We start from the raw sequence: 19,249 nt of genomic DNA, 5'->3' as shown, positions 1-19,249 counted from the left end.
CACTCTTCATCGCGGTGCGCGGGCCTCTCACTGTCACGGCCTCTCTTGTCGTAGAGCACAGGCTCCAGACGCGCAGGCTCAGTAGTTGTGGCGCACGGGCCTAGTTGCTCCGCGGCATGTGGGATCCTCCCAGACCAGGGCTCGAACCCGTGTCCCCTGCATTGGCAGGCGGATTCTCAACCACTGCGCCACCAGGGAAGCCCCTGATGTATGACTTTAAAAAGTACCTGCAACATGAGAGCATCTTACGAGCAAAACAGAGTGGGCCACGGAGTGCATCATCACGACGGTCAAACCCACCAGGGTTCCCAAGAGCAGAACACCTTCCACATCCCCCATCTGTCCGTGAGCGGCCCCCACACCCTCCCGCTCCGGCCCATTCCCCGGACTGTGGGGCTGAGTGTCCCTGACCGGATTCCACGCAGACAGCACACACCTGGGTGCAAGGGTCCAGGAGCTGCAGCTTCCCTCCCCGGCGGCTGGGAGACACTCAGACACTGGGTGTGTGGTGAACGGGGAGGTGTCAGCGGCCAGGTGTCACTTTCAGCCTCACTGGACACGTCCTTCCTCCCAGGCTCCCTGATGAGCGCCCAGACAGAAACTGCATCCCTGCGTCTGCGCGGAGCCCGCACACGGGCCGTCCCATCCAAGTGGAGTTTTGAGTCTCGAATCTTCTTGCCTCTGATTTCAGAATAGGCACTCAGCTCATTAATTTCCGGGAAAAGCAGTAAGGCGGCTGCAAACAAAGGCCGCAGAAGGAGAACCACACAGCAAATATGAGGAAGGCAGGCAGAGATTTGGTTCCACCCTTTGAATACTGGAAACTGATTTCACCCTCTGGATGGAGAGGAAAGAGGCCTGAAAGTAAAGTAAATTACAAGACTCAGCACCAGAAAGACATTTAAGATGTAATAAAGACAAGAGAAGAAAGGATGCTAAAGTATACATTTTCTCTGTTTGCTAAAAGATATATGTTTTCACTGGGAGGACTCTGTGAGTTTTCTCTCGTGCTTCTTCCACAAGAGTTTCTGGTTAATAATCTAAAACGACTATGTCTTACCCTTCTAATGTCATGCTAAATCAGTCTCTTGAAATTTAGGATTGGAATTTTCTTAGCAAATATTTAACCAGGAAAAAAAAAAGCCCTGCTTTTCTGTTCTCAGCGGTTGCGTGCCATGTAAGTTGTAAATTAGTGGACGTCTGGGCCAATATTTGATCTCTTCCCAAAAAGAAGAGGATTCGTGGGGTCTTCACTCAATTGGAGGGAAGGGTCCCAGGAAGTAGCAAAGATGATCTGGCACTGTCGGTGGATGTTTGTCCCCGCTGATGCGGGGCCGGGCCGGGTGTTTGCCGCCCCCGGTAGCACGTGGGTGAGGTCGCAGTTGAGTGTCTCGCCAGTATCTCTGCTCACAGTGAGTGTCTCTCCAGTATCTCCGCCGGCCACAAAGTGTGAGGGCAGCTGCCTCCTGCCCTGGGGAGCCCGGGCTGTCCGGGGCTCTCTGACGTGAGGAGCTAAGCCACCAAGGGGCCAGGGCCTTAATATAACCTCCCCGTGGTATTTGTGTTTCAAAAGAGGTTTCACTGAAATTGTTCTGCAAGGGACTTCAGGGTCCCTGAGTGGGGTGACAGTAGGGGCCAGGAGGGTGACCACTCTAGTCCCCAATCATGCTCTGCCCTCCGGGTCTTGAGGGGTCTTGAGGAAGGCTAAGCCGGCGGCAGCTGCTCCCGTGGGCTGGGCTGGAGGGACGGCCCTGCCCCCTGCAGGGGCCCGTGTGGATGGCCCACACCCTGCCCAGGTCCCCATCACTGCAGCACCCTCTCTCTGGCCTTATTCCCCTGGGTTTCTGGGCTGAGAGTCCTCTCTACAGGTGTGTCAGAGCCGGGCTGGGTCTGGGGGCCACAGGTGTGTCCGCTCAGCCAGGCAGGGTCTGGGGGCCCACAGGTGTGTCAGGAAGCCAGGCCGGGTCTGGGGGCCACAGGTGCGGGAAAAGTCCTGCTTTTTGTCTGGCTTCACGCACCCTGTGCTCAACTGTGCTTTCTTACCCGGCGGCAAAGGAAACAGTCTGATACTGTCGCTCGCAGCCGCCTTTGTTGTAGCGCATTTGCTCTTAAATAGGTACAAATTATTGGTATTAGAGATCCTCGCAGCTCCCTCTCCTCATGAAGCCTCTGCAGTTAATAATTATTTTCTCTCTGGAAAGCATTCGTGTAGAACAGCAGAGATGACTGGAGGCTGCCTGGCTTCTTCCCCGAAGGCTGGGTGTCCTGGGCCTCCCTGGGTCCCACGTCCCTTGTCACTGGGGTAGCAGAATCGGAGCCGTGGGAGAAGCAAAGGACATCATCGGTCATGAGAACAAAGGCTCGTGTGGCTCCGCAGTCCTCATGGGCCTCTTGGGGCAGGAGAGCCCTCCATCTTGGCTTTACTGGTGAGGAAACTGAGGAGCTTTCGCAGGGTCACAGCGGCGGTGGGTGGCAGAGGGGGATTGTCTCGGCAGAGTGGAACGTGGGGCTTTTTGTGACCCAGGGGTCACTCAGTGACATTCCTCTCTCTTCTGTTGGTTGAAGCCGTCCCAGGCCCACCCAGATTCCAGAGGAAAGGGACACCGGTCTCACCTGTGGGTGGGAGGATGTCAGCGCATTTGTTGCCATTTTTTTTTTTAATTTTTAATTAATTTATTTATTTTTGGCTGCGTTGGGTCTTCGTTGCTGCTTGCGGGCTTTCTCTAGTTGTGATGAGCGGGGGCTACTCTTCCTTGCGGTGTGCGGGCTTCAGTAGTTGTGGCGCATGGGCTCAGTAGTTGTGGCTCGCGGGCTCTAGAGCGCAGGCTCAGTAGTTGTGGCGCACAGGCTTAGTTGCTCTGCGGCATGTGGGATCTTCCCGGACCAGGACTCGAATCCACGTCCCCGGCATTGACAGGCGGATTCCTAACCACTGCGCCACCAGGGAAGCCCTCGCCATTTTTATTTTATTATTTATTTTTGGCTGTGTTGGGTCTTCGGTTCGTGCGAGGGCTTTCTCCAGTTGCGGCAAGCGGGGGCCACTCTTCATCGCGGTGCGGAGACCGCTCTTCATCGCGGTGCGCGGGCCTCTCACTATCGCGGCCCCTCCCGCTGCGGGGCACAGGCTCCAGACGCGCAGGCTCAGCAGTTGTGGCTCACGGGCCCAGCCGCTCCGCGGCACGCGGGATCCTCCCAGACCAGGGCTCGAACCCGTGTCCCCTGCATTAGCAGGCAGATTCTTAACCACTGCGCCACCAGGGAAGCCCCCTCGCCATTTTTTAAACCACACGTTCTTCAATCCCATCACGCCCCAGACAGAGAGAAAACCTCACCTTCCTCCCGAGTTTCCTGTCTGGGAACAGGATCCCCATTCAAGCCAGAAACCTTGGGCCTGCCTCTTTCCCCCTTTCAATCACCCCCTCTCCCACTCCCATTTCACTTACAGAGATTTTATTATTGTTTTGAAACAGTTCAAACGTATGAAATGATAAAGGACGGTAACGAACACACGTGTGTGGTAGACCCTTCCGTGTCCCCGAAGCCCTCTGTGTGTCACCTCCCTCTCCTGCCTCGCTTTTCGTTTTGACTCCATGGCATGTGGTCCTAGATGTCAGTACGTCGGTCTGTAGCCCTCAGCTGCTTTTCCAAAACCCCAAAGCTCTGAAAACCAGTCAATTTTGCAAAAATTCACTTGGCAGCAAAATGTAACCCACACCAACATGAGATTGTTGACATTTTTTTTTTTTTTTCTGGCTGCGCTGCGCAGTGAGTGGGATTGTAGTTCCCCGACCAGGGATCAAACCCGCGCCCCTTGCAGTGGAAGCGCAGAGTTTTAACCACTGGACCACCAGGGAAGTCCCAAATGGTTGACAGTTTTTATCCTGGTTCATGTGAATATTCACACGCATTACTGCAGGAGGATTATGCATTTGATGGCGGAGTCTGCTGTTACATAAGATAGAATAGGCACTGTTTATAACTTTCCGCATTCAAAAAATTCTGCATTGCAGAACCGCCTGGTCCCAAGGGTTTCGGATAAAGGATCTGGACCCGTCTCGTTGGGCTGTGTCTGTGTCTGGAGTCCGTATACCTGGCACCAGGCTGTGTGTCTTCCTTGACGTGTCTTCTTGACGGCCTGCCCCTTCCACTCAGCGCCCACATTGGCGTGCTACGCTGTAGTTGGTTCATTCTCACTGTTGCGTGGTAGTTCATCCAGTGAACGTTCCACTCTTGATCTGTTCTGCTGCTTGGATATCCTGTGTGCACCTCCTGGCCCACAAGGGCATGGCTTCCCCTGGGGTGATTCCCCTGGGAGTTGCTGTCAGGCACGGGAGGGCTAGGGGACTCCAGGGTTTTGCCGAGCGATTGGACCAATTCACCTTTCCACCAGCAACGAAAAACCATTCCTCTCTCGTGCTTGCCATCACTTGCTGGTGTCTGGTTTCTTAACTTTTGCCAATCTGTTGGGTGTAAATTGGTATCTCACTGTGGTTTCGATTTGCATTTCTCAGATTGCTAATGATGTTGAGCATCTTTTTATTTGTTTTAGGACCAAATATGTTCCAGTTTGTGGCTTGTCTCGTCATTAATTTGTAAAATCAGGTTCTTTGTAAAGTTCTTCTAGTTAATGTCAAGATTATACATTTTTTCCCTTTAAGATCATGTCTTATGTCTTAGGAAATCCTTACCTGCCTCAGATCATAAACAGTAGTTCTGTACAGTCTCTTCTAAAATAGGTTTTGCCTTTCACATTTAAGTCCTTAATTCCCTGGAATTGCTTTTTGTGTTCAGTGTGAGGTAGGGATCCAATGTCATTTTGTCCTCCGTACAGATGGTCTCGGGCCCATTTATGGAATATTCCTCTCTCCCAGCAGCCAGCTCTGTGACGTGTCACATTTTCACGTACACGTGGCTCTGTTTCTGGGCTCTCTCCTGCCCGTGGGTCTGTAGGTTGCTCCGTGTCAATCCCCTCTTGTTTCTGTAGACTCCGACGAGCAGTCACATCTCCTACAAGCTGTCCCGCTCCCCTGTTTTTTGGGCGTGCCTGCCTTTTCCTGGCCTGGCCTGTCTTCCATGTGGATTAGAGACTGTCTTGCCAGTTCTATGAAGGACCCTGTAGGGATCTTGATAAGAATGGCAGTGAATCTTTAAGTCAGTTTGAGGAGAACTGCTACCCTTTCCACACTGGCTCTTCCTATCAATGAACATGGATGGATTGTCTTCATTTCTGCCAATAATAGTTTTTTTAATTTAATCTTTTTATTTATAAAGGGCTTCTATGTCTTTTATTAGATTTGTTCTTAAGCGCAGCATATTTTTGCTCTACTGTAAATGAGATTTTAAAAATTACGTTTTACGAGACTGGTATAGGAAATGTGTTTGATTTTTCTGTCTTGATTTTTAGCCACCTTGTTAAACACTCTGATGCATTCTGACAAATTGCCTGTAGAGCCTGTGGACTTTTCTATGTTGTTGGTCATATGATCTATGAATAATGATATGATATCTTTTTCCATTCATTCGTTCCCATTGCACTGATTAGGCCTTCAGGACAACTTGGAAAAGGACATAGTGGGCACCACTGTTCAGTGTGATGTTTGCTGTTGGACTTTGAGAGATGCCTTCATCATTTTAAGGAAGGACCTGTCTCTACATTGTTTGCCAAGCATCTTTATTATGAGTGATTGAGGAATTTTATTGAATCTCTTCCTCTATTTATTGAGGTTCAAATATGCGTTTTTTTTTTTAAGGGTGGTGTTATGTTAATACATTTTCAAATGTTAAATTCGTGAGATAAATCCAATTTGGTCTTGATACATTGTCTTTTTTTATACATTATTAGATGTAGTTTTCGTTTTCCTCTTTTAAGAATTGTTGCCTTTATGTTCACGAGTGATGTGGCCTGTACTTTTTCTTCCTTGTGCTCTCCTTGTGTCATTTTGGTGTCAAGGTTATGGTAACCTCACAGAATGAGGTCTTCCGTTGCTGCTGTAACAGATTACCACGAGCACAGTGGCTTGAGAGAACCCAGATTTACTCTCTCACCATTCACTAGGTTGGAAGCCCAACACGGTCTCTCCGGGATGCAAGCACGCTGTGGCAGGGCTGCGGTCCTTTCTGGAGGCTCGGGGGGACCCTGCTTCCGGGCTTCTCCAGCAGCTAGAGGCACCTCCACCCCCAGCTCGGGGCCCCTTCCCCCGCCTTCAGAGCTGGCAGCGTGGCATCTCTGTGACCTGGTGTCCGTCATCACTCCTCTTTCTCTCACTCTCTTCTCTGCCATCAGAGGAAGCGTTTCCCCAAAGGCGGGGCCTCCTCTGGTTGATGAGCCTCTATGGCGTCTGCCCCGCCGGGTGACGGGCGACACTTCCAGGCCCAGATTGCGGGTTTTCTCCAGCAGCCACTGTTCTAGAGGAACTGTGCGGGGGGCGGGGGGAGGCATCTGTCACCAGTGGTTCCTGGAGATAGTCAGGACTTCAGAGGCGCTGTTGGTGAGCACGAGGTCAAGGCCAAACAAGAGTCCATATGCAGTGTTGGAGAATTGGAAACTTCCAGAACTAAACGAAGCCCAGGGAGCGTTCTTGAACCAGTGCCTGCAGGTGCGCATGTGCAGGACCCCCTCCAGCGGAGGAGAGAAGGAGGAGAAATGGCACATGGGTGTACTTACCACCTTACCCGGGTCACCTGCCACTCCGACCATCCAAGCGGCTGCAGGAGCTTGGTGGCCTCTGCCCAGCTGGGTGGCAGATGGCACTTTTGGAGCCAGAGTCTGGAATGTTCCAGACTGGTGCTTGGCCCTCCTGTGTCCCTGGGCTGGCTGTGGGCTGCTTGCAGTGACTGAAGAGGCCTGGGGGACCCAGCAGGGCCCCTGGGCTCAGCGGCCCACAGGCTGGGTTGAGTTGGTGCATTTGTTAAAAATCGCGTCTTTACCGCCCACAGCTCTCTTGGGCCGACAGCCGCTCCTGGACCTGCCCGGGGCCGGAGAACATGTGAGTGTCCCTCGGCAGGTGCCTGGGGCCATGTGATCATGCCGGCAGGGCAGGCCGATCGCTAGTTCTTTTAAATCCACTTTGGGCTTAAGTCTTTGCCTCGGGGAACTTTGCCCATTTTCCTAGGACAGAGCAGAAGGGTGGCCTTTCTGGCTCTGGCAGGGAAAAGTGAGGCTGGACGGGCTCCCCGTTGGCCCCGACGGCGGAGGGAAGCCCCAGCCGCACTGCAGGAGGCGTGGAGCCCCCGGGCCGGCGTGGCAGCCACGGGGTGCGGAACCCCGAGCCCCGCTGCTGCCCGGGCTCCTGGTTCTCCCCAAGAGTCTCAAGCCGGAGGACGAGTCCAGAAACCTTTGTGTTGTTTCCTAGAGCAGGGCTGTCACCTGGCTGCGATTGTGTCCCCGGCGGACACCTGACAATGTGTGGAGACGTTTGTGGTTGTGACAGCTGGAGGTGGGGAGGGGTGACTAACTGGCATTGGGGTGCTGCTTGGCATTCTCTAGCGCCTGGGCCGGCCCCAGGCCTCAGGTTATCCCCCGCCAGCCCCTGAGTGTCCACACTGCCGCCCGCGGTGGAGGGGGCCCACCCTGATGCCAGAGCCCCTGCCTGCATCACTGCTTTTCTCCTCCGAACCCTAACACAGCCTCTGGGTCAGGCCTGGTGATCACCACGAGTCCCCAACAAGGGGTGTGGTGAGATCAGACTTCTGGGTTCCTGTTCGGCCAACGATGCCTACGTATTGTTCAGCCAGTACTTGAAATAAAACAAAAACCAGGAACGACAAAGGTCCCTGGTGAAACTCTCGGTGTGATCCCATCGGAGCCGGCGGCGGCCGGTGTGTTTTCACTGCAGGCATGTGCTGGTTTCTTTCGCAGTGTTTAGTTGATGGTGTAAACAGCTGGTGGTGGCTCTAGCTCCCCCTAAGCAGTAACTCATAGTTTTCACCATCATCGTGGGTCAGAAGGTGGCGCCCGGCTCTGAAGGCAAAGGCCGTTCTGCTCCCAGCGCTCGGCTGGGAGTGGGGCCTGGTACAACTTCAGCCTTCCAGAAGGTTCCATCCAGCATGGACATGACGAGCTGCTTCTCATGGAACAACTTAATGGTGTGGAATGCTGCATTAGATACTAACTTCGGCCTTGGGATAGGAGCTTTATTTCATACATGACATTAGGAGAGCGCATTGCTGAATCAATGTTATCCTCTATCAGGCAATTTTAGAGTAAATAATAAAAGTGGGAGTGACAAGAGAAGGAAGCTTTAGGGATCTTGGCTGCTTGTTTTCTCATTTCTTCATTCTCCCTTTATGTTTATTTATGTACTCATGTTTTTATTTATTTATAATTGTAGTAAAATTTACATAACGTCAGAGTTGCCATGTAACCGTTTTTAGGTGCACAGGTCCGTGGCGTTAAGTCCGTTCACACTGTTGTGTGACCATCACCACCGTCCGTCTCCTGGACTTGTTCATCTTGCAGAACTGAGACTCTGTCCCTGTTAAACACTAACCCCCCATATCCCTCCCCCAGCCCCTGGCACCCACTGTCTGCTCTCCGTCTCTGTGAAGCTGACCACTCTGGACACCCCATCTCTGTGGGATCACACGGTATCTGTCTTTTTGTGACTGGCTTCTCTTGCTCAGCACACTGTCCTGAGGTTCGTCCGCATCGTAGCCGGTGCCAGGATCCCCCTCCTTTGTAAGGTCTCCCCAGTCCTCGTGCTTCCTGAGGCCAGGCATTTCCTAATGTGTCTCGTGAGTATTTGACTCACTTGATCCTGACGGTCTGGAGATGTAGCTTCTTCTCCTCTCTCCATATCTTGGGAGAGAATAATTTCTTGTCATTGCTAGAATTTTATAATTTTGGAGGGGAGGAAGGATGCTGGGTCCATAAGCATGCTTGGAAACAGAATAATGTGGCAAGATCAAATCACATATTTAATTTCAATGGCTGTGGATTTGAAGCCGTAGATATTTTAAAGCCGAGCATCAAATTGCTCATCCTTTACCCATGCGTGGGCTTCCTGGTGCCCGTGTGTGCATTGCCATTTGATTGGAGCAGTGATGTCCCAGCTTTGGGATGACTTGAGGGGACCCTGCAGCCTGGCCTGGGCCCACGTTCACAGGGGGTTTGTTCTTTCCCTCCTGGCTCCTCACGGCTATGGCAAGTCTCTTGCACCTGGTTATATTTTATTTGGGGTGGTTACTAAGAATGGTAGCCACGTGGAGAGTTGACTGAGTGCTTTCCGAGTGCTTGAGGGCGCTTGCCGGCTGTTCCTGCCCAGTGTCTTGGGGGTTTTCCTGGCATCCTCGTCGGGGGTGCCCTTGCTGCTGCCCCCCTTACAGATGGACCGAGCAGGGCTTGCTCCTAGGAGCCCCTGACCAAGTTAAGGGGGAGACTGGGCACGAGGTCAGGACTGGGGAGGGGTCGTGACGTGGCCCCGTCACAAAAATATACGAAACGCGTCATTTTCGTCCTTCCCGAAGATGTTTCTGGCACTCGGATCCCCCGACGTGGTGGGTCGGATCGTCTGTCGAGCGCAGCTGGGCGGCTGGGTGCTCTGCACACGGCTTACCTGAAGCTGCTGTGCGTGGGTGCATCTCTGGGTGTGGGGACGTGGGCCCAGCCTCCCGTTTCATCCTCTTGATGTCACAGCGGAAGTAGGAGGACCCGCGCGGGTGGACGCTGGGGACGCAGGGAGGAAGGGCACTTCCTTCCGCCCTTGTTGCCGCCGCTGGGATTCTCAGGAGGGGCAGCGAAGACGAGGGTCCTGGACGGGACACCCCTGGCGAGGGGCATCGCCCTTCCAGCAGGGAGCCAGCGTTTGGTGTTTAAAAGAGCCATGCGTGTGCCTCAGAGCTCCTGGGATAGTCTGGGACGTTCGTTTTCACATGTAAACTAGATGCATCGTGTGCAGTGAGTAGACTGGTGGCGAGGCCCGGCACCCCGGAGAGGTGGGTTGTAAATGCTGCCTGATCCTGAGCCCCCTGAGCTGTCTTTCTCTCTTTTTGTTTTTGGCCACACTGCATGGCATGAGGGATCTTAGTTCCCCGACCAGGGATTCAACCTGCGCCCCCTGCTTTAGAAACGCGGAGTCTTAACCACGGGACCGCCAGGGAAGTGTCCCCCGCGAGCTGTCTTGGTTGACCAGCGGGTGCCAGGTTGAGGGGACTGGCCCAGGTGCCACCCCCGCAAGGCAGGTTGGGGTCCCCACTGACGCCTGGATCCCAGGCCTGGCTCCTCCTCTGAGGGGGGCGTGGATGCAAAGATAGGGCACGGCTGGAGGAGGGGGCCGGGGGAGGAGTCAGGGTGGGGGGCTCGAGGTCATTTCAGGTGAAGGAAGAGTGGCCGAGGGCCTCAGATATTAAGGTGGCGGGCCCGGTGCAGCGGGCCCAGGCTCGGGAGTGAACGTCCCCTGAAATGGGAGTTAGGGGTTGAGCGCTGTGTCGGGGAGCGTCCCCCAGGCCCAGGCTCCTGGGTGGGGGTGGGCTTTGGGGGGCTGCCTGGGGCCTGCAGGAGAAGGGCTGTGAGGACCGCGCCTCCAGCAGTTTGAGGGGAGACGATGGTAGAAATGACAGGGCAAGGACATGGGTTCCAAAGGAGGAGAAACCCAAGGTGTGGGCTGCCTCGGTCGGCGAGGGCCCGGCATGCGTGGGGACAGGGAAGGAGGGACCGTAGATGCGTCGAGAGCAAGTGCATCGTCTGATTTGCCTGAGATGCTGGTGCTTGAATGGGGCCCTCCCCTTCAGACCTGAGGCCCCTCCTCCCTGGATGGGGCAGGACAAGCAGCGTCTTCTCAGGCCAGCGTGCCCGCCAGGCCTGACACCAGCATTTGCCCTACTGTCCCCCGAACCCCCATCACCCTGTTCCCGGGAAGGGAGCCCCTGTCCTGAGTCACAGGTTCTGGGTTCAGCTTTTGCTGCCCCAAAAGGAAACCACTTCAAAGTCCCCCCCCCCGGCAGGCACTGCCTGCCCCTGGTGAGGCCTGGGAGGGGGCAGGAGGGCAGCCTTTGTGTCAAACCGGCCGGACAGCAAACAGTGCCCAGTGGATGTGGCCGCAGCCGGCCTACTGCGGCATCACGGGCTGTGCCAGCCAGGCCTGGCAGGGCGTTGGCGGTAGGAGATGGAGTTGCCCCCCCAACTTAGACCACGGTGCGTGTGGAGAGGGGTGACCAAGACGCTGGCGTGTGGTGCTGGTCCCTCCTGGCACCGCTGCATCTCCAACTGCTGGTGGCCCTGCCTCACTGCGTTGTGCCCAAGGCTGCAGGTGTATAACGGGTCAGAAACCGGCCTCTTTCCACGTGGACCCTCCGAGCCAGGACCGTAGTCCTCTGGACCCTCTGCCCACCGTTGGAGGGGCTCAGGCTCAGTCGGTCTGGGCCTGCCACTTGCTGCCCGAGTGACCTCGGCCGGGCCTGCTGGTCAACTTCCTTGTGCGTTGGTGTCCTCATCTGTGCAGGACCAGCAGAGGTGTCCCTCGCGGGCTGTGACGAGGGCTGGAGGGGCGGCACTGCGGAAGGTGTTGGTGCAGAGCCGCTGCGGGCAGTGGTGGGGCACCGTCCGGGTCAGCGAGGTCTACACCATGGACGTTTCCCCCGCGTCCACCCCCCACTGCCCTACGCCAAGGGTCCAAGAGGCGGCAGTGTCAGAGGACCTTCCCCTGCCCCCGTGGCCTTGTCTTCCCCAACCCACATTCCCATCTGTCCGGGGTGGGGTAGCGTCCCCCCGAGTTCGCGGCCCCCTGGAACCTCAGCATAGGTGTTATTTGGAGGTTGGATCTGAGCAGATGTGATCAAGCTAAGCATTGACACCTCCTGGATTCAGGTGGATCCTGATCCAGCGACGGGTGACCTTTTTAGAAGGGAATCGGGACACAGACTCACATGGGGTGAGGCCACGTGATGATGAGGCAGAGACGGAAGTGAGGCATCTGCCAGCTGGGGGTACCAATGACTGCCAGCAGCCACCAGATGCTGGGACAGAGCCACGGGACGGATTCTCCCTCCGAGCCCCCATGTGGAGCCAACCCTGCTGACACTTGATCTTGGACTCCTGGCCTCCAGGCTGTGAGGGGATCAGTTATGTGAGCCTCAGGCTGTGGTGCAGCCCCGGGACTGACACGGCCTCCCGCCACCGACTGGCCAGTCCTTGCTGCTTTTAAAAGCATTTTGTGCTGGGAAGATGGTTGCACGCCACTGTGTGACAAGGTCCGTTCCTCCGTGGACCCTGCCCTCCCCGCTGCCTCCTGGGGTCCTCCTGTCCTGCCTCTTGCAAACTCGGCTCTGTCCCCTGCCCCCTTGTGGGCCACCGGCTCCTTGGGCACTGAGACCCCCAGGGCTGAGCAGGCCACAGGGATGAGATTGTGGACGACGGCTGTCCTCTGACTAGAGCTGGACGCATGGACAGGCCCCACCCTCCGTGAAGACCTGCGAAACCCCCCTCGCCTGCACCGTTGGGGGTTTTGCGGGAAGCACCTGCCGGTGGGCACCCCACAGCCCCGCCCTGCCATCTGTTCTGTCTCTTTCCCGCTGTGACTTAGGGACCATGAGGGGACTCACCTTTCCTAGGGAAAGCCATGGAAACTGTGCTGACCCGGTTTGGAGGCGCTGGTTCCAGCGCTGTTGTTTCCAGCCACGGACGAAGTGCCTACAGCACAGGTTGGGGGGAGCCCTGGGTGAGCTCCATGTTTTCCAAAATGAAAACAGCCTTCTAAGTGATAAACCTAATGGATGCTCGGGCAGGAGAATAAAACGATACAAGAAAGTGTAGGGGAAAAAGCGAAAATCACCTAAATGTCAGCAACATTCCTGACCAGTACTTCTCCAAACGGTCAGGGTCATCAGAAACAAGGAAAGTCTGAGAAAGTCCGTCACAGCCGGAGGAGCAAGGAGACAGGACGACTCATGTCCTGTGGGGTCCTGGGACAGAGAAAGGACAGTAGGTGAAACCAAGGAAATATGAGTGGTGTATGGACTTCAGTTAATAATGTGTCCGTATTGCCTCATTCGTTCTAACAAATACCTCACACTGACGTCACAATAGTATTAATTGCAGGGGAACCTGGGTGCTGGGTATACGGGACCTCTCTGCACTGTCTTCGCAATTTTTCTGTTCATCTAGAACTGCTCCAAAATAAAAAGTTTATTTAAAAGCAAAGTCAGCGACCCACATAGAATCACCGTCAGCACTGAAGTTTTTGCTGTCCCTGCCGACGGCTCTCTGGATTTGTGTGCAAACATATTTTTTTGTTTCGTGTGAAAAGTGACTTACTTTTCCCTTGTAACATCATGTTGTCTGGATCTGCCCTGACACCAGTGGAGGCGAGTGTCACCTAGTGGGTTTTGTTGAGCCGAGCTGCAGGGTGAGAACAGCCGTCCTTTATTTCAGTGGCTCCCTGTTGATGGGCAGTCGCATTCGTGCTCGTGGCGAATCAGAAATGCAACCCAGATGAGTTAAGCGCAGAGCGTATTCATTGTCTCCAGGACCTGGTAGTCCAGGACGGTCCATGGTCTTGAAAGAAATTAATTGTAAAATTAACAGTAAGGTGCGTATTTTATTTTCCAGCACGTTTGACGTGAGTTAATATTTAATGCTATTTTCTGGTCATTACGTGGCCCCTGGTTCCTGGGCATTCCTCCGTGCTGTGCCTTCCTGGGCTCCCTGCCCATCCCCGGGGAGGGAGAGGGCAGAATAGCCTGGAGCATGCCCAGACGGCCTGAACTTTGAGCTTAAAATCAGCATGACCCTCGAATCTTGGACCAGAGCAAATTTGTGTGTGGTTTAAGATTAAAGGATGTTTCATAACAACTGCCACCAGGAAACAAACAGTATCCTATATCCTATATTATTGTAATGGGCCTTTGCGAAAAATAAGAGAAAAGAAACACCCACAGAAAAATAGCTTAGATGGAAAAATGGAGTCTCTGATGCTGTTTGTGCCAATGTCAATCTTGGGGTTAAAGAGATGCCACTGGAAGAGGGACTCTGCCCTCCCTCCCTTCTTTCCCTGAATGTTTATCCAGGAGCTTCTGAGTGCCAGGGACTGTTCTAGAAGTGACGGGCACAGCAGGAACAAGACCTACAAGTTCTTGGTCCTCCTGGGTTCACTGCGGGGAGAGACAGATATGAACAAATAAAAGCAGCTTGCGGCCGCTCCTGTGAGGGAGTTAAAGTGAGGATGTGGCAGAGCATGGGGGATGCAGAGGGCCCCTCTGATGAGGGACGTGCAGCTGACACCCGGGTGGCCCCAGGAGCAGCTACCGGTGACAAGGAGGACGGTGTTCCAGGCGGAAGATGAAGTGTGCAAAGGCCCTGAGGCAGGGAGGTGTCTCTAAGACAAGGGAGGGTGACGGGGACGGACCACATAGGACCATAAGATGGGGTAGGCAGTATGGGTTTTATCCTGGGTGCCATTGGGGGCCCCAAGGGAATGGTGTGATGTTTTAGGATGAGTGCTGTGGCCACAGTGTTTTAGGACGTTTTAGGACATCCCAATGTTTTAGGACGACTGCTGTGACCACAGTGTGAATAAATGTGCCCTGTTGCCTGGGTGTAGCCGGCGTGTGGGGGAGGGGAGGAGGGTGGTGCCATCTCTGAGGCTTCCTGCCGTATGGGCTGTGCCATCTTTTGCCTTAATTTCTTTTCCTCATTACTTATTCTAGCCACTGGCTCTTTGTTTTGTTTTGTTTTGTTTTGAATTTTATTTTATTTATTTATACAACAGGTTCTTATTAGTTATTATTATATACATATTGGTGTATACATGTCAATTCCAATCTCCCAGTTCTCCCACCCCCCACTTTCCCCCCCTGGTGTCCATACGTTTGTTCTCTACATCTATGTCTCTATTTCTGCCCTGCAAATAGCTTCCTCTGTACCATTTTTCTAGATTCCACATATATGCATTAATATACGATATTTGTTTTTCTCTTTCTGACTTACTTCACTCTGTATGACAGTCTCTAGGTCCTTCCACGTCTCTACAGATGACCCAATTTCATTCCCTTTTATGGCTGAGTAACGGCCCTTTGTATATGAGCAGCAGATACGGTCCCAGCATCCACCTTCTGCTTCACGGAAGCTGCACACAGAGCTGAGCCCTTACCTCGCCGGCATTTGGGTTTTACACCAGCCTTTGGGGTGCCCTCCCCACAACGAGGTCATACAAATGTTATTTCCTCTTTCAGATTTGGTCCTTCCAGGGAATTCCCTGGTGGTCCAGTGGTTAGGACTCCGTGCTTTCACTGCCGGGGGCCTGGGTTCAATCCCTGGTCGGGGAGCTAAGATCCTGCAAGCCGTGCAGCCAAAAAAAAAAAAATACGGCCTTGCCAGGTTATCGTGAGGACCAGATGGAGTGCTCGGTGCCTGAGCTACTAGGCGATGGTTGTCATTACTGGGGGGAAGCCAGGGCCCCCCTCCACCAAGCATGTGTTCGTGGGTGTGAAACTTGACTTCCCAGGGTCTCAGTTTTGGTCACCTGTCAAATGGGGTGATGCTGGTTCTCTCAGAATCTCTCGGAATCTCAGGTTTGCCCCTGAATGTGTTGTGACTTGTGGAGCAGTTACGTTTCTCCGTTGTCTGGACAAGTTTTGTGACGCACGGTGTCCCCCGCCAAAAGGGGCTTGTGGCTCCTGAGTGTCTGAGGCAAACAGTCCCAGGCGCAGAAGCTTCTGTGCTTCCGCTCCCCGTCGTCCTAAGGGCTCCCTGCAAGCTTGTGCCTTAGTGGGGACTATGCTGGGTCCAGAGTGACAAGATGGCCTCCAAGTTTTGTCACCTGACTGCATCCTCTCAGGGGTCCTAAGACTTTCCTGCAGCTTCCCGGAAATAAGCCGGAAGTAAGCCTGCCTTTCGGGTGGGCACCGCCAGGCTTCAGCTTCGAGAGGGATGGGACCCGCCGGGGGCTCACAGGCTTGCCCAGATGCCTCATGGAAACTGGGGTGGGTGTGCTCGAGGGGGGATCCGTCAGGGCTGCAGGGACACGGACCTGAGCTGAGCCAGAAGGATGTGAACTTTGCCAGGCTTTGCTCGGGTCCCAGAGCACGTTTGGGGGGCGGGCACTGGGAGGCAGGTGCAGGCCCTCTCTGGGCAGCGTGGCTGCATCTATCAGGGCTGCCCTGGAGGTGATGATGCAGCCCCGTGGCCATCGTGAGCAGAGCCCCTGTGGCGGCCCCTGGTCAGTTCCTCTGGTTCTGGGCGCGGAACCTATGGTCTGCTCAACCTGATAACCCAAATACCCCACCCTTTCCAGTCCCCAAGTCCTAAGTGCCGCGTTTCATGAGCGGGTCACCTGTGTTGGCTGAGATGCACCATCCTCTTGTGCGTCTTTCTGAAGCAGCACGTGCTGTCCTCTCCTGTGTGCTGGGCGCCTGGAGATGAGTAGGTCACAGCTAAGAGCAGAGAAGCCGCCAGCATTGCACAAGACAAGGCCGTACCTGGGCTGGACTGCGCTGGACACTGTGGGGTCTGAGCTGGGCTGGGGGATGGGCAGGGTCACCTAGTGGCTGGAACAGGTGCAGAGGAGGTAAAACAGGGGCTCTGCGTCCCCACGTGTCTGGAGCAAAGTGTGTGAGGCTGGGGGGCTGGATCGTGGTGGTTGTTGAGACGCCCTGATGAGCAGTTGGGGGGTTCTACTGGGGGCTTCTGAGCTTGACGGGCATGATGGGAGCCGAGTGTGGAAGGAGGGGAAGTGGGTCTGGGACGTGGGGTCACGGTGGTGGTCGTGGGTGGGGCGGGGCAGGGCATGGGGCTCGGGGGTGTTGTTCCCGGTCGGGCCAGGGTGGGGACCGGGCAGGCAGGCCTCCGAGTGACACCCCCTTGTGTCTCGCAGACGGCATCCACAGCGTGGCGGCGCTCTGCACCCTGCGGGTCACCGTCATCACGGACGACATGCTGACCAACAGCATCACCGTCCGCCTGGAGAACATGTCGCAGGAGAAGTTCCTGTCCCCACTGCTGTCCCGCTTCGTGGAAGGGGTGGCCACGGTGCTGTCCACCACCAAGGACGCCGTCTTCGTCTTCAACATCCAGAACGACACGGACGTCAGCTCCAACATCCTGAACGTGACCTTCTCGGCCTTGCTCCCCGGAGGCGTCCGGGACAAGTTCTTCCCATCGGAGGACCTACAGGAGCAGATCTACCTGAACCGGACGCTGCTGACGGCCGTGTCCACCCAGCGCGTCCTGCCCTTCGACGACAACATCTGTCTGCGGGAGCCGTGCGAGAACTACATGAAGTGCGTGTCGGTGCTCAAGTTCGACAGCTCGGCCCCCTTCATCAGCTCCCCAACCGTGCTCTTCCGGCCCATCCATCCCGTCAACGGGCTGCGCTGCCGCTGCCCACCCGGCTTCACCGGCGACTATTGCGAGACCGAGATTGACCTGTGCTACTCCAGCCCCTGCGGTGCCCACGGCCGGTGTCGCAGCCGGGAGGGCGGCTACACCTGCGAGTGTCAGGAGGACTTCACAGGTAAGTGTCACCCTTCGCGGGTCCCGGGGTGGCACAGGCGGTGGGGAGGCCCCGGGTCACCTCTGCTTCACACGAGGTTCCCAGTCCGCAGGTCGGAGGGTGTCGGGTGGTTTCCTCTGTCCACTTCCCTCCTCGGGGACAGGGTCAAAGGATGGACCGTGGGCCTGGGCGTTGGCTCTGCTTGCTGAGCACGGCCCCGAGGTCTCTACTGGCCCCGTGCCACTTAAGCCACCCTCTTTATAAGGACAGTAGGAGGAGGATGATAGTGCCAGAGCCACCTAAAAAATCTGCGTGTCTGTAATGACATGTGTTTTTTATAAGTGGCTTCAAATTTAAAGCAGTTCATTCCGGACTTCGAGTTTAATTGGTTACTGGAAAACAGTGTAATAACTAGGATAGAAATTGTGAGCCACTGATCACTTGGGTCTGGAAAGACCGTTGGTTTTTTCATGCCTCATTGTCACTGTAGAAATTACTCATCTTCTCTGCCTTGAAGATACACTTCCCTCGAGACGTCCTGATTTGTCACAAAGATGAATTGCTCTAAAGGCAGCCAATGGTTGTTTTTAAAAATAAAAAACCCGCCGAGAGCAGTACAGAAACATATGCTCTTGCTTTGGTCTTCGATGGCCTGTTACATAGAAGGACGGCTCACTTGACAAACAAGTGTACTGTGGCAGATGGTGACCGTCTGTCTTTTTGGAAAGTTCTCTGAGGTTGGGTGGGACCTGATTCATCCCAGAGGTGGTTTTGAGAGTCTTCCGCGGACTGTGTCCTCGGTTGACGTGTTTGGTGTAGACAGTGGAGAAATGGTTTCTGTGCGTGTGGGACGCAGCACAACTGATGGAGCTTAGGACGGGGCTTACAGTATTAACAGGTATTCATCGAGCAGGAAGGGAGTAAGCCTGGGGTGGGAGCACAGAGAGAGGGAGGCGGCCGTGTGGTGCTTTGCATCTGAAGAGGAGGAGCCCCAGCCAGAAGAGGGGGCGTTGGGCAGCCTGGGGAGATGGGTGTGCGCCCCGGCTTGCCACGTCTGAGCACCAGCCTGGTTATAATCTGCTGGCACCGCTGCGGCGAGAAAGGCTTGATCGCCTGCCTGTGTCTCCCCTCCCCTTGCCCGTCTGTGTCTGTCTGCCTGTCCATCCGTCCTGTCCGGCTCTCGAGATCTCTTCCCCGCGGTCTCTCGAGTGTTAACCCTAAATTCCTGGCTACGCTGGAGCTTGGTGGTGAGCGGGGAAGGAAGGCAAAGGAGACTCCAGCCCCCGAGCCCACGCCTGAGTTGTCAGGGGGCTCTGGTTGTGCCGAAGAGCCGTGCCACGCAGGTGGGGGTCCTCCCCCCCTCCCCTTCCCTCTGCACGGCGTTGAGGTGGCATCTCGGCCTCTTCTGAAGTGCCTGACCGGGTGTGCCAGCCGCGGCACAGTGGAGGGGCCGGTGTCCCTGTCCCCCCCTTCTTGCCACGTGGCCTGGATGGGGAGTGCTTCTGCGGGTGACTCCTGCTTCAAGTGGGGAAGCCGTAGCCCCGGGAGAGAGCCTGGTGCCCTCCAGGGAGTCAGCCAGTGAGCAGTCATTCACTCGCTCCACGAGTATTAGTTGAGTGCCTGCTGTATGCCCGGCCAGTGTACGCAGCAGACCTACCCCTGCCCAATCAGGTGGGCCACCCAAGGTGACCGGCCCTCTCCCTGGTGGAGACATGTAGTGGTGGGGACCTGGTGGGGGACACCCCTAAGCACCCCCAGAATCTGGTGATTTCATCTTGAAGATGGGTCTGAAGGGTGGGGTCTGCCTCGGTCGAGGACACCAGCTT

General features: G+C 55.2%; 1 protein-coding gene across 3 annotated transcripts in view; it reads left to right on the top strand.

The window, feature by feature from the left end:
- The window catches only part of CELSR1 (cadherin EGF LAG seven-pass G-type receptor 1), a 150,946-nt gene that overhangs the window by 38,151 nt on the left and 93,546 nt on the right, over positions 1-19,249 (top strand). For all 3 annotated transcript variants that reach the window (XM_059937181.1, XM_059937180.1, XM_059937182.1), the window contains exon 2: positions 16,806-17,444. In XM_059937181.1, coding sequence (XP_059793164.1) covers positions 16,806-17,444 — 639 coding nt within the window. The remainder of the gene's footprint in view (positions 1-16,805; positions 17,445-19,249) is intronic.

Source organism: Balaenoptera ricei, chromosome 10 (genome assembly GCF_028023285.1).
Source record: "Balaenoptera ricei isolate mBalRic1 chromosome 10, mBalRic1.hap2, whole genome shotgun sequence".
Taxonomy (NCBI): domain Eukaryota; kingdom Metazoa; phylum Chordata; class Mammalia; order Artiodactyla; family Balaenopteridae; genus Balaenoptera; species Balaenoptera ricei.
This window is presented reverse-complemented; position numbering and strand designations above follow the sequence as displayed.